Source organism: Podarcis raffonei, chromosome 3 (genome assembly GCF_027172205.1).
Source record: "Podarcis raffonei isolate rPodRaf1 chromosome 3, rPodRaf1.pri, whole genome shotgun sequence".
Lineage (NCBI taxonomy): Eukaryota > Metazoa > Chordata > Lepidosauria > Squamata > Lacertidae > Podarcis > Podarcis raffonei.
Genome location: NC_070604.1, coordinates 63,567,388 through 63,580,804, shown reverse-complemented (window position 1 = coordinate 63,580,804; position 13,417 = coordinate 63,567,388). Strand labels below are relative to the sequence as shown.

Genomic DNA, 13,417 nt, shown 5'->3' with positions numbered 1-13,417 from the left:
GGTAGAGCAGTGATGTGGTCAGCCAGAGGTCAGGTGAGCACCACTGCCCGGCCCTGCCATCCATTACTGATTCCAACGCAAGATGCACTCAAACTTTCTTGGTAAAATTCTAGTAAAATTAGTGGGGAAATCCAGTGTCTTGGAAAAGTAAAGAATTTTATTTCATGCAGCTGATGCCAACAGTATTCAAAATGGACAGAAATCCATTCACTAGAACCCGAAAAGCAAATGCATCTTGTTTAATGTGGCAGGGAAATAAGCCAATCAGAAAGGATCTTGCTTGCAAACTGGGGTTGGATCAGAGGTGGTTTTAGGACAGGGCAACCATTGCAGTTGCACTGGGCGCTGTGCTGCTAGGGGTGTCAAAACAATGCTGTAGAACAGAGCGCTCTAGAGGCAGGGGGTGCCGAATTTTAGCACCACTGAAATTTGAGAGCCCAAAGTCTTCCACTGGTTGGATACAGTTAGTTTATAAACACATACTAATAACCAACTCTGTAGTACAATGCTATTCTCTGCCCTTTACTTAGCTCAGTTGTTCTACCCCAGTTTAATCATTCTTTTTAACACCATGCAGTAACAGCTTGTTAGCACACAGCAACTTCTAGATGGTGTCACCAAGTAGTGCAGGATGGCAAAGAATCGTTAACATCAGGGAGAATAAACAAGGCACACCTTTACTATCTGCTAATGCTGCTGGACCATATGCAGTGCTTGATTGTGAAAGAGTTTATACAATATACATTCATTTTTTCCCCTGAGGCAACAATGAACCATGTCAGCAAACTCAATAATCCGTAACAAAAGTAATACAAAACTTTGGTCTTAAGCCAGAAGCAGTGACACAAGACCTCACAATGTTATCTGCTTCATATGTGCAATGGAACAAATGCCAGATGGCCTGCAAACCCACTGGCATCAATAGCAATTATCAAGCTAACCCTCTGTGAATGAGAGGTGGTCTGCGGAGTACATCAGTTTTTCCTGCTTACTTAAGACTCCCAGACAAAGCTGGTGGAAAATAAATCAGATGGCAGAAGGAAGAAGTGATGAAATCAACACTACTCATGTACTGAAGGTTATTAAGCTATACTCTGGGCTCAAAACTTCCTAAACAGAGGTGCCTTAGTTGTAGAGTTCAGCGGAACTACCCACTATGACACCATTTATGGAAAACTTTCAGTAAGACAATTCTTAGTTCTAGATATAAGAAAATCTGGTTTTACAGGGTTTGCCAGAGTTCCATTGCGCAATATCAAGTAGTGATGAAACTTCTCCCAAAGGATAGGGTAAAATTTCCTTCCGTTCAATTCTACTTTCATCAATAAGTTTATTGTATTATCCAAAAGACAATGACAATTTCATAACAGTTTGCTGTACTATGAACCATTATAAAAACACACACACTAATATATAAAACAAGCATCAGTGATAAGGAGAAAGAGAAGCCAGAAAAACAGTCAGCTAGAAGTCTTGTAGTTTCCTTTCATAGGGCAAAACATGCTTCCAGAAACTATTATTCATATTTTTATTTGATCGCTGGATATTTTCAGGCAATATCTTTTGATGAAATAACATTTCCTGAACATTAGAAAGCAATCAGTTCAAGTCTAGAGGTACAAGTTTTAAATGAATACAGAAAGCGTTTTAGGCAGCAAAATTTAGACAGACTAATGATCCAAACTGAGTGTATCACTATTTGGCAAGATTTCACTAGTAAAAAGCAGTGTAACTGCAGATGAATTTCCCTCCTCTGTTGACTGCAGAAAATGAACTGAAACCATGGCAGAAAATAATCAGAATGGAAAAAGGAGCCAAAAACCTATGAAAGAGTTTTGCAAAATCCTAAAGAGAATCTGAGTCTACCATTACTCAGTGTTAACCTAAGTTACCTCACCAATGGTATTCAATAGAAAGATGGATTATTATAGATAGCAAAGCCAAGTGAAAGATACGTTGTGACTGGGGTCCCCAACATGGTGCCTGTGAGACCTGCTGGGGCAGAGCTCCAGGCCAAATTGGAATGGTGGCATAGTCTAAGCTACTCTAACTCTTCTCCATGTCTCCTTGGACCCTCCTACTGTTTTGATTGGCCAGCAGACTTGGAAAAGAGGGGAACAGTTCTCTCTGCTGCTGGCATCCAATTAGAATTGGGCATTTTCCTCTGATGCTAGCACCCAGGTAGAATATTAGAGGAGAGGGAACAGTTTCAATTGGACATCACCAGTAGATGGAAGAGACAAAACAGTTCATGTTCGACTCCAAGAAGAGGAGGTAGCCAACGTTAGCTGAGCGTATGTCTCAGTGCAAAAAGGAAAGGGAGGAAGGAGGGGGGGAAGGCGTTCAAGACTCTTCTTTTAAGACAACTTTCATCCCCCTTGTATTTAAAGTAAAAGTGATGTTGGGGGTGGGTGTTTTTGGAAGGCACCTGGTCCTGGGAGCCCTTAATTCTGGCAGTGCCTCTGTGTGTATCAGCATTAATACCATTCAGCTGCATGAGCTGTATCTTTAGTAAGATGAAAAGGTCTTGTTGCTGATAGTTGTGGTAGAAATTGAACCCTGGTAGACAACTGCCTGTACAATCATTTTCAACCAAAATGGACAACATTGCTTTCTTGGAATTGGACCATTTCCTGAACACTACAAATCTGTAAAAATACTTGTAAGTGATAAATAGAAAATGATAGACGACACCCCTAGTATGGCTTGCTTACAGCATGCTGCAGGTTTTCTATCGTAGCGTTTTTACTCTGGTTTCAACAAGAAGCAAGTCTCAAGCTCTGCAGCCACTTCATGTATCTTTGTTGACATCTATAACCAAGGCAGTATACATTTCCTACCTCAGCTGATATGGAGGGATCTTCGTAGCAGCCTCTGGGGATTCTAACATTTCTGTATAGAGAAGGGAGAAGAATCATTATAGAGGGCAATGAAGGCATACTGTCCAACTTTTTCAAGCCCTAACCTGGGACATGTGTCTTCCAGGAAGCACTTTTTCAGGGCAAGAGCTTGTGTGATGCTCCAAAACATGCAATTTTGGGTGTTGGCTGAGATTGCAGCCCCCAAGATCTTGCATGAAAAAACATGTTCCTTTTTTCCAGGGGATTTGGGAGGTATGTGAGGGCAGAGACCACCAGTATATTTCAACATAAATTGCCTGCATGCTCTGCATCTTGTACGAATTTCATTTAAACTGGCTGATCAAGTTGTAACTATGTGTAGACATAGTTGTTACAAATGCAACGGTCAAACAGCATTCACATGCAGCTCACTAAATTGTTGTAGCAGGAACATAACCAGCCAGGTCAAGCTGCCCAGGAAGCAACTTTTTTTTTAAAAAAAAAGTGGGTAGGAGCTGAGAAAGACAAGCAGCTTGTACTTCTGACCATGAAGGGAACGAACCTGTTTAATGCTTGGCAAGGTCTAGGACAGGGGCTGCCAACCTTTTCAGGCTTGTGAGCACATTCATATTTTTGAGTGAGAGCTGTGGTTGCCACCTTTCTGATCATTTTTCTCCCTCAGTTCTGCTCCTCACACAGAGAGACAGTATGCACACAATACCGTATTTTTCCCTCTATTACACGCAGATTTTTTCTCCTAAAAAGTAAGGGGAAATGTCTGTGCGTGTTATTGAGCGAATGTGTGGTCCCTGGAGCTGACAAGCGTGAGTGAAGGCAAAAATCAGGCAAATATCAAATCGTCCGGAGAAGGGAAGCCTTGAAAGGAGGAAGCTCTGCCTCAGGGTCTTACTGCCCACCCGCTTCTGTTTCCTTACTGTGTTTGCTCAAACGGAACAAAGAGCAGAGAAAACCCCTCCCCTCCAGGCAAGCAGAGTGGAAAGCAGCAGAGCGTCCTTCTAATTCCTCTCCGTGCGTCTGGGACTCGAAGGCAACATGCAGGTTGGGGGGGGGGGAGAGAGAGAGAGCTGGTTGGCTTGTGTGTGGGGGGGACTTTTGCCTTCCTTTCCTCCCTCCGGTAAAACCCCTCTCCTGCATTCTTAGCCAGCTGCTTCTCTGCACACCCCTCTCCTTGTCGCTTCTATGTTTTTCCTTCCCTCCCTACTTAAAACGTGGTTCCAATCACGGATCCACATGGATCCTCAGGATCTTTGCATTGAGTCACCCCAAATTCACCATCAGATCACATAGCAATGATCTGATGCAAAAACAGGGCTGCAATGGTGCAAAAACATGGTTACAAAGCACGGATCCACATGGATCCTCAGGATCTTTGCATTGGGTCACCCCAAATTCACCATCAGATCACATAGCATGTCCATGGCTACAGCCTGCACCAAAAAAATCACGCACCCACTGTTGCCTGGGGCTGCAATGGTGCAAAAACGTGGTTACAAAGCATGGATCCACATGGATCCTCAGGATCTTTGCATTGGGTCACCCCAAATTCACCATCAGATCACATAGCATGTCCATGGCTACAGCCTGCACCAAAAAAATCACGCACCCACTGTTGCCTGGGGCTGCAATGGTGCAAAAACGTGGTTACAAAGCATGGATCCACATGGATCCTCAGGATCTTTGCATTGGGCTACCCCAAACTCACCATCAAATCACATGTCTGTGGCCGCAGCATGAAGCACAAAAATGATACATCCACTGTTTCATTCAGAATTTTTTTTTCTTGTTTTCCTCCTCTAAAAACTATGTGCGTGTTATGGTCAGGTGCGTGTTATCAAGCGAAAAATACGGTACTTCGTTTTTTCCCAAATGATCTGAGTAAAAGTAGGATTTGAGAGAATTAATCTGAGCCTTGAGAAACACAGAATCATAGAGTTGGAAGAGACCACAAGGGCCATCGAGTCCAACCCCCTGCCAAGCAGGAAACACCATCAGAGCACTCCTGACATATGGTTGTCAAGCCTCTGCTTAAAGACCTCCAAAGAAGGAGACTCTACCACACTCCTTGGCAGCAAATTCCACTGTCGAACAGTGGAATAGAACACATAGAACTATAGGAGGAAGTGAGAAAGAATGGTGGGCTTTTAACTTCCTCCTTCAGCTCTATGTACAGGCAACTCCTGTTTTAGATGTGACAGATATTTATTTTTATTTTATTCTATTAGATTGATTTACCACTCTTCATCACAAGACAGGTGTGGGATTGCTCACATGCATACAGTGCCGGACCCAGAAGTGACCTGGAAACTTGATAAAGATGTCACTGAAACATCACTAAAAGGGTGAAATGGGGACGGGGTGGAACGGGGCCTTTGCAGGCTTTTTCCATTTCATGTGCTTTCACACAAACGAGCAATGACTGCATAAATGGAGGGTTGCCTGTACTTTTCAAGGGAAGAAAAAGGTAACATGACCAAGCAGGCAGTGAGTGGTGGAGCTCAGAGGCTTTGTGGGTGCCAGAGAAAGACCTTGAGGGGCACCATTTTGCTCTTAGATGCCACACTAGAGACCCCTGGTCTAGGAGATAAATGCCTTCCTGCCTCCATGTTATTTGGAATGACAGAATTTTCAAACCATCTTAAAGCTCATGTGTTAGGGAGAAGCTATTGGAATGGTAAGGGGCTGTAGTTCAGTGACAGGGCATATGTTCTGTATGCAGAGGGACCCTTGTTCTTTGGCATCTTCAGGCAGGGCTGGAAAAGATGCTTGCCTGAAAACCCTGGCGTGTCACTGTCAGTCGGCATAGACAATACAGAGCTAGATGGACCAACAGGCATTTTTCTATGCTTTATGCACATTTAAGAAGCACAGTATTGCATAAATCCAATTGTATTTATTTATTTATTTGCTAAAATTTAAGTGGAGCATGTGCAATTTGACAAGGCTACAAAAATATCTACTTATGACCCTGAGCCAAATAGCCTTCAAACACCCTGTCATGGTCTTGTCTATCCCTTTTCATTGCATGCTTAAAAGTAATGTAGCAATTCTGCTTTAGTGCTTGTGAGTTTCAAACTGGGAGTTGCAGATTAAATAAAGCAGGATGGGAGGGCATGATATGGAGCACTGTGGCATAAATAGATGCATTTGAAAGTATATAGTTGGGGTGGGAAACCATTGAATGAACCTCAAATAGTTAAGAAAAAAATGTAGCATCTGACATAAGCTTTTAATGTCTGGTGTTTGATTAAGTTTTGATATTTGCTGTAAGTCACCCAGAGTATAAATGATATAATAATAATAATAATAATAATAATAATAATAATAATAATAATAAAAAACCTGATGCAGATACACATATTGTTGATTCATTTGTATACATATTTACAAAGGTTTTGCACTGAGCTGTATTGGTGTAGCTTGTAGCTAACCCATAGTATCCATACCGAAAAGCATTTGCCTACATGTCTCCACTGTTTAAATCAGAGACAGAGAACCTGTTGCTCTCCTAGGGTTATTGAGCTCCAACTCTCATCTGCCCCAGTCACCATGACCAGCGCTCAGGGATGATGGGTTCTGGAGCCCATCAACACCTGGAGGGCTGCAGGTTCCTCAACCCTGCTTTACAGGATGAAATCCAGTGTTCCACTTGCAGGATGGCTTTTAATGCAGTGGAGGAATCCACTAATGTAAGGGATTGGGAAAACAATTTCCAGCAATTTCTCTCTCCCCATTGCAGCCTCAAAATTCAGCTCCAGAGGACTGGGAGACTATACAGAAGGGCAAGAAGGTGGTGCAGCAGGCTTCAAAGGAAAGGGGAAGTTGGAGGAAATCTGCTCCCCTTCTTTGCATACAGATGTGGGGAACCTTGGGCCTCCCAGATGTTGCTGAACTACAACTGTCCAGCAAACATGGCCAGTGGTCAGGGATAATAGGAGTGACATTTCAGCAATATCTGGAGGGCCAGAGATTTCCCACATCAGTATTAGCAGGTGCCTCTGTGGCATCAAAGCCATTTTGCAAGTAGAATGGCACACTCGATATCACATAGAGTTACTATGTGCAGGCTTAGCTTACATGTCCTTTTGAATTACTCTACTTGCTTTCCACTGCCTTGGTACGCTTCTCGTGGCCCAAAGCCTGCTTGTTTCCCACTGAAACTGGCAGAATGAGTGTGAAAGGCAGATCAGCATGTCTTTTATCCACAAATTTTCTTTTAAATAATTATAACTTGCTTTTTCTAGGGGAAATGCAAAGAAGTGGCAGCATGGGAAGGAAGCGATGCTTAGTAAGCACAAGGTGGGGGGGACGACGACCCAGTTTAAACACATGGGGCTGCCCTTGAGGACTGTTTAGGAGCATCAGACATACTGTTGCATTTTGCAAAGCTTTCTCTTTAAAGAGGTGGGGGCTCACTGCCAGCATGGTGCTCTAACATCTACCCTGGCTTCTTATAACCTCATAAACACTATTCAAGGTGCTGGCTGTCACTGAAACAACCTAAATTCAATGCATCTAAAAATTGCTTCCTTTACTAGATTTTGTTACAAGCGCAAATTAACAATGTAATGTGCAAAGGAAGTTTGAGGCAGTTGTCTTGGCAATGAAGCTTCCAACTCCTAGTCTATGAAGTGCCTGTGAATATTCACAAGCATGACTGTATTTTTTATGCAGACGTACATATCGCTTTTGGAAGCATTAGTCGATATGTGCAATTAGTTGCAATTCAGATCACAAAATTTCAGTCCAGATGAGGCCTTATTTAAAAGTATAATTTTCAACAAACAACTCAGCTTGTGGCCCACACACAAGGACATGGAAACTACTGCACCTTATTTGTGATGCTTCTGTGCTCATCATTATAGTTTTCTCCTTTAGTTAAGCTTTCTTATTGCATTATTACTTATCATATCTATCCCGCTCTTCCAAAACTGTATTTCTTCCTTTTCAAACCATCTTGAAGAGGAAACAACTATCCATACAAATCATGCACAATATCCAACAAATTTAACAGAAACCATGCATTTTAAACAATAATTAAAAATCTGCTTAAAGGGTTGTTGTTGTTGCAGATACATTTAAACACCTGCAGGTTTGCCCACAGGTGAGCTGCTTCATTGCCACTCCACGGGAGAGATGCGAGAAAACACTTTTTCCTAAGCAACACATTTTATGGGCACCATTACAATGCAAGGGCACCATTTCTTCCCAGTACATGTGTCCCTTACATTAAAGGTAAGAGTCTCCTGCTCACCTGCCTGAAGTGCACCTTTGCATAGCTTCTTAAGTAACTGCACTCATTCTCTAAGCAAGCATGTAAAATTAAGAAAGCCAACTCCTGAAGCAGTACAACATCATAATTGTTTATGGCATGACCTAGCCAAAGTTAAGCATTTTTAAAATCCCCATTGACTTCAGCAAGCATTATACATTCCTGGTGAAAATAAGAAGTTTCCCTAGCTTCCCTTGCCCCCAGCCAAAAGGCCATGCTCTTCAGTCACAAACTTACAGCCCACTAAAGCTGTTTTCCCTTCTGCTAACGACAGAACATAAAAACACCACCACTGTCTTTGCTACAAATTTGTGGAAGGACATCTATTTTAGAATAACCCATGTGTAAATCATACTGAATACACAGATGGAGAAGAATATATAAAAAAGGAATATTACCAAAAATTCACTGTGAAAATATTAACCAGATCAACCCTTAATACACAGGAAAATAGCCACAGGGCAATTGGCACATTTAAATGGCATTAGACTGCCAATTCATATTTGAAGAAAGCACCTGCTGCTAATAAAAAGGTGAGCAGGAACTAAAATTTCCTTTTAACTCATGCTATAACACTGGATGTGGCTCCTTCTACAGAACCTGGTGAAGTGGATGAAATAAATCTGGTTGGTTGGTTTGAAAAATGGCAATTGGTTAGGCAGTCAAGGGAGAGAAGCAATTAAGTCTTTCTACGCAGCAGATCTGAATCTTCATTTAGCTGCCCTCATTATGTCATTACACTTCCTTAAAATACAAAAAAAGCCATTACCTAGGGTTATGCCCATTTTGTAAACATCTAACCTGGCTCAGTTCAGCTTTCTGCAATAAAAGAGCACAACCCGAAGTCAATTCCATAGCCCATTTTTTGTGGTTTTAGGGTTTGTTTGTTTTAAACGCTGCTTAGTTGGGCGGAGGATAAAAAAACGGCCAGGAATTGAAAGCTGGTGTTTTGATGTGCCGATTGACAAGCGCCGTTAAAGCAAAGGGGAATTATTGCAATAGGTTTGGAAGATCCGCTGAAACCACACAACTAGAATAGTCTATAGCAGAAAAGATGTACTGGGGTGGGGGGACGCTGCCAAAGAACCCCACTACATCCTAGAAGCAGCTCTGGCAAACACTTGGGCTCAGTTGCCTTGCAGGGATCTCCGTCTGAAGGCCAACAGATCGAAGGCCAGTGGGATGGATGCGGGATTAGAACCGTCCCGGTCATCCGAAAGCAAACACAAACACCACCCCCGCCCCCTGCAACCAACAACACAAGCACAACCAAACCGGCGCGGTGCTTTGATGCCTTCTCTGCTAACGGGATTAGGCATCAGAGTCATATCTCTCGGATCAGGTATCCGAAGCGCCCACCCAGCAATGCTTGGGAGCTAGGGAAGGCTGCCCTCGGGCTCCGGGGAAGAGGAGAGTCCCTCTCTCTCTCTCGCCCACTTCCTTACCGCTGGCGCAGGTGCAGCTCTCCTTGATCGCCTTGTATTTGTTCCCCGAGGCTTCCTTCTGCAGCTTCTTCAGGATTCCTTCCATCTTGCCGCTTGGATCCTCCGGGGATCCTCGACCAGCAGCAGCAACGGGGGCGGGAGGGGAGAGCCAAGGCGCCGGCGGCAGGCAGAGCTAAAGGGCGGCGCGGGTCCTCCTCGCTCAGCGCCCTCTAAGCGGGGCGAGCAGCGCGCAGCATCCCACCTCCGCCTGCCGCTGCCGGTGAATCATGCGAAGCTCCACGGCGGCGACACGTCATCCTGCCTCCGCCTCCAGCAGCAGGTTCCTGCGGTGGCGGCGGAGGCTTCGGCTGGGCGGGCTCAGCTTCGCCAACCGGAGGGAGGGAAGGAGGGGCTCCGTCGCCGGTGCTGGCTATCAGGCGGGGCGGAGCGGATCAGATTCGCCCGGAGGCAGCTGGGACAACAACAACAACAACAGAGGCCACCACTCCCTCGCCGGGCGATGGGGGAAACGGGAGCAAGAGATAGGAAAAAGAGGGGGAAACACAGATTTTGGAGAGGTGGGGCTGCATCGAGAACGGATTTCGAGTGCGAAGGGCTGTGTTTCCTTTCCTTTTCCTGGGAAATCGGGCCTGCGGAAAAGGAAGCTTTATCCGCCGGGCTGCAAAACCCCTATGCGAGCTGCGTAGGGGCAAGTGAGTGAGCTCAGTCCCGCGTAAAGGAGACTCGTAGCTCCTGCCTGGAGCGAAATCGTCAAAGATATCGGAATAAGGGCTTTACAAATATCTTTTACAGCTAGGAGATGGTACCGCTGGGTGTTGTTGTTTTTTTTAAAATGCTGGTTATTGTTGTCTGGGGTCACGTATTTTGTTGAATAAACAAAGTGTTTTGAAACCAAAGGGTTTCTCTCTTTTTCACTTGATCTATTTGATTAAAAATAATAATTAAAAATACAAATATACAAATACAAAAATACAAATAATTAAAAATACAAAATGCATAACAATAACAATAATAATAATAATAAGAAGAAGAAGAAGAAAAAAACCTTCCTCCCCACCCCTCCTCCTTTGCCACTTGACGAAACAACCCTGCAAACACATCCAACACTGCCTCTACCACGGACCAGGTATATCCTGCAAATGAAAGGACTGGTTTGTGTCTTTAAGGAATGGCTTTCTTTTTTGGGGAGGTGGGTGGGGGTTAGGCTTTTCATGCTTCATATAGAGATGAGGGAAGCTGTGGCCTTCCAGGCATTTGTTGTACTACTACATCTCCCACAATCCTTATCATTGGCCATGCTGGCTGGGGCTGGTGGGAAATTGAGCTCCTGGGCACCTGCCAAAGGCCCACATCCCAACGAGGGTCCCTTTGGTCAAACATGGTTTTGGTTCACATGTTCAGATAAGAGTATTGTATATGGTCATTGATTATAAATTTGCTTTTGCATTTTGTTGCCTTAAAAGGCCATTTATAGCTCCAGGAGCTTTCTCCAACATAAAAACAGTCATTTCAGTAAGTTAGAGGTTTCAATGTATATTTTAGTCTGCCATTCACATCATATATGAAAGTAATGAAACGATCTTAAGGGAATTTAGCAATGTGTTGGATAAGGTGACCACTTCCACATCATCACAAAAAAATGCAGCATCAAAATAACTTTTAAAAGGACAGAGATTTCCATTATATTTGCATATGCTAATTTTATCTGCATCGATTCAAAAGGAGAAATAGTTATGACAATTTAAATGGAAATGCAATACAGCTCTCCACAGCGGGGCACCTGCGACCAAGTGACCTTTGTGAGTGTGCCCAGTTTGCTGTCAAGATGCTGAGTGCAAGGCCCCTGCTCACTCTTCTAATGAGTTGGGTTGTGGGTTTGAGCCCCACATTGAGCAAAATATTTCTGTATTGCAGGGGGTTGGACCAGATGACCCTCGTGGTCCCTTCCAACTCTATTGACTCTACAATTCTATGAGTTCTTTGTACCTTTAAACTGAATTTGAACAGAACAGCCCTTCAAATAGAGGACTGTCCTCTGCCACCTTTTGAACAGAGGACAGTTGTCTGTAAAGAGGGATACATGACCATCATGGTGTTGCAGCAGGATTTTTTCCTTGTTCCACTTTTGCAGAGAAGTGGATCAGTAGGTGGGGTGGAGTTGTTAACGTTAACTTGCTGGCAGGTAGAAGGGAGAGACAGCCCAAAGGCTGGCACGGTGCCAGGACGTCGTCAGGTACACTAGACTGGCGTCACACCTCACCCTTCCCTTCCCAGTAAGCAACAGTGACCCACCTGCTAGAAAGCTGACACAGCAACTCTGCCCTGCCTGGTGGGCTGCTTCTGCTGTTGCTTGTTGTCCAGTGTCTGTGTACCAGGGCAGCCTGGTAAACTTCGGATTGCCCAAACAGTGTAAACAGTTCTAACCCAGGTTATTTGGATAAGTGACTTTCAATACATAACGCCCCCCCCCCAGTGTTAGAACTGCGTTTAACAAAATGATTATCATGGGAAATAGATACACCCTCTCAAACATACGATATATTTAAAAGAGTTTATTATCAAAAGTGCTGATATGCTAAAGGCAGGTACTTAAAGTACAAGGAAGGCCTCTAGGAAAAGCTGTGAGCATATACTGGGAAAGGATAAACTTCCTGATCTGGTAAGTGACTTCAGAACATTGTTGTTGTTGTTTACTATAGAAAAATAATTTAAATAATGGCTTCAGAAAAAAGACTGTGGTGCCCACAGCCACCAAGGTGTGAATTGCCAATAGCTGGATTTTGTTCCTAGAATTCCTTAACATTGCATCTTCTGCCCTCTAGTGGCAAAGATGTGTTTGGTATTTGTTCCTAAGCAATGCGGACTCACAGTAGTGAGATCAGGAAGAACTTTCTGACAGTAAGAGCGGAACAGACTCCCTCCACATGTTATGGGCTCTCCTTCCTTATAAGCCGAGGTTGGATGGCCATCTGTTATGGATGCTTTAGTTGAGATTCGCGCAATCGCAGGGGGTTGGACTAGATGTCCCTTGAGATCCCTTTGAGGGCAAATTGCTAAAATTTGTTTTAAGCATCCTACTTGGTTGAAAATCATGTATGAGTTGAGGATGGGCTGCAGCTCAGTGGCAGAGCATCTGCTTTGCTTGCAGAAGGTCCCAGTTTCAATCCCTGGCATCTCCAGGTACAGCTGAGAACGTTCCCTGCCTGAAACCCTGGAGAGCCATTGCCAGCGAGTGTGAAAAAATACAGAGCTATATGGGACCAATGGTCTGGTTCAGTATGAAGCAGCTTCCTACTGAACTTAATTGGACTTATGTCTGAACATGGATAGGATGGCATTAGTATGCCGTGCTAAAAGCGGAAAGGAATCATGCAGCACAATCATATTCATGTGTCTACTGAGCTGTAAGTCCCATTGAGTTCAGTGAGCCTTAATCCTGCAGTGTACAGAACTGCAGCTGGAAATTAGGCTGTCAGCTTCTGAACGTAAAACGGCTTACAATTAAAATCCTAATCGCTCAGGATTAAAAAGAATCCTAACAACGAAACAAAATGAAGCAGCAGTGAAAAGAGAAGGGAGTGTGCAGCTAAGTTTTATTCAGAGTAGAGCCCTTGAAATTGATGAACATGACTAAGTTAGGTCCAGCAATTTCAACAGGTCTGCTCTGGTGATTTTCAAGTTTAATGTAAGTAGAAGATTTGGTTTGATTAAGCAACAATGGAAGAAAAAGGACCATCTTCTTCAAAAGGCCTTTCAGGGTTTATTCTCAGAAATATCTACAGATTGGAATGACATAGGTATAGCCTTCCAAGGATTGTACCACTTCAAACTGAAACTGGAAA

The 13,417-nt window shown here is 43.7% G+C and overlaps 1 protein-coding gene across 2 annotated transcripts in view; it reads right to left on the bottom strand.

The window, feature by feature from the left end:
- The window catches only part of ARFGEF3 (ARFGEF family member 3), a 69,382-nt gene extending 59,175 nt beyond the window's left edge, over window positions 1-10,207 (bottom strand). For both annotated transcript variants that reach the window (XM_053382032.1, XM_053382033.1), the window contains exons 1-2: window positions 9,576-10,207; window positions 2,841-2,892 (exon numbers count right to left, since the gene is read on the bottom strand). In XM_053382032.1, coding sequence (XP_053238007.1) covers window positions 2,841-2,892; window positions 9,576-9,660 — 137 coding nt within the window. In that variant the 5' untranslated portion in view covers window positions 9,661-10,207. The remainder of the gene's footprint in view (window positions 1-2,840; window positions 2,893-9,575) is intronic.
- Between the last annotated feature and the right edge of the window lie 3,210 nt (window positions 10,208-13,417).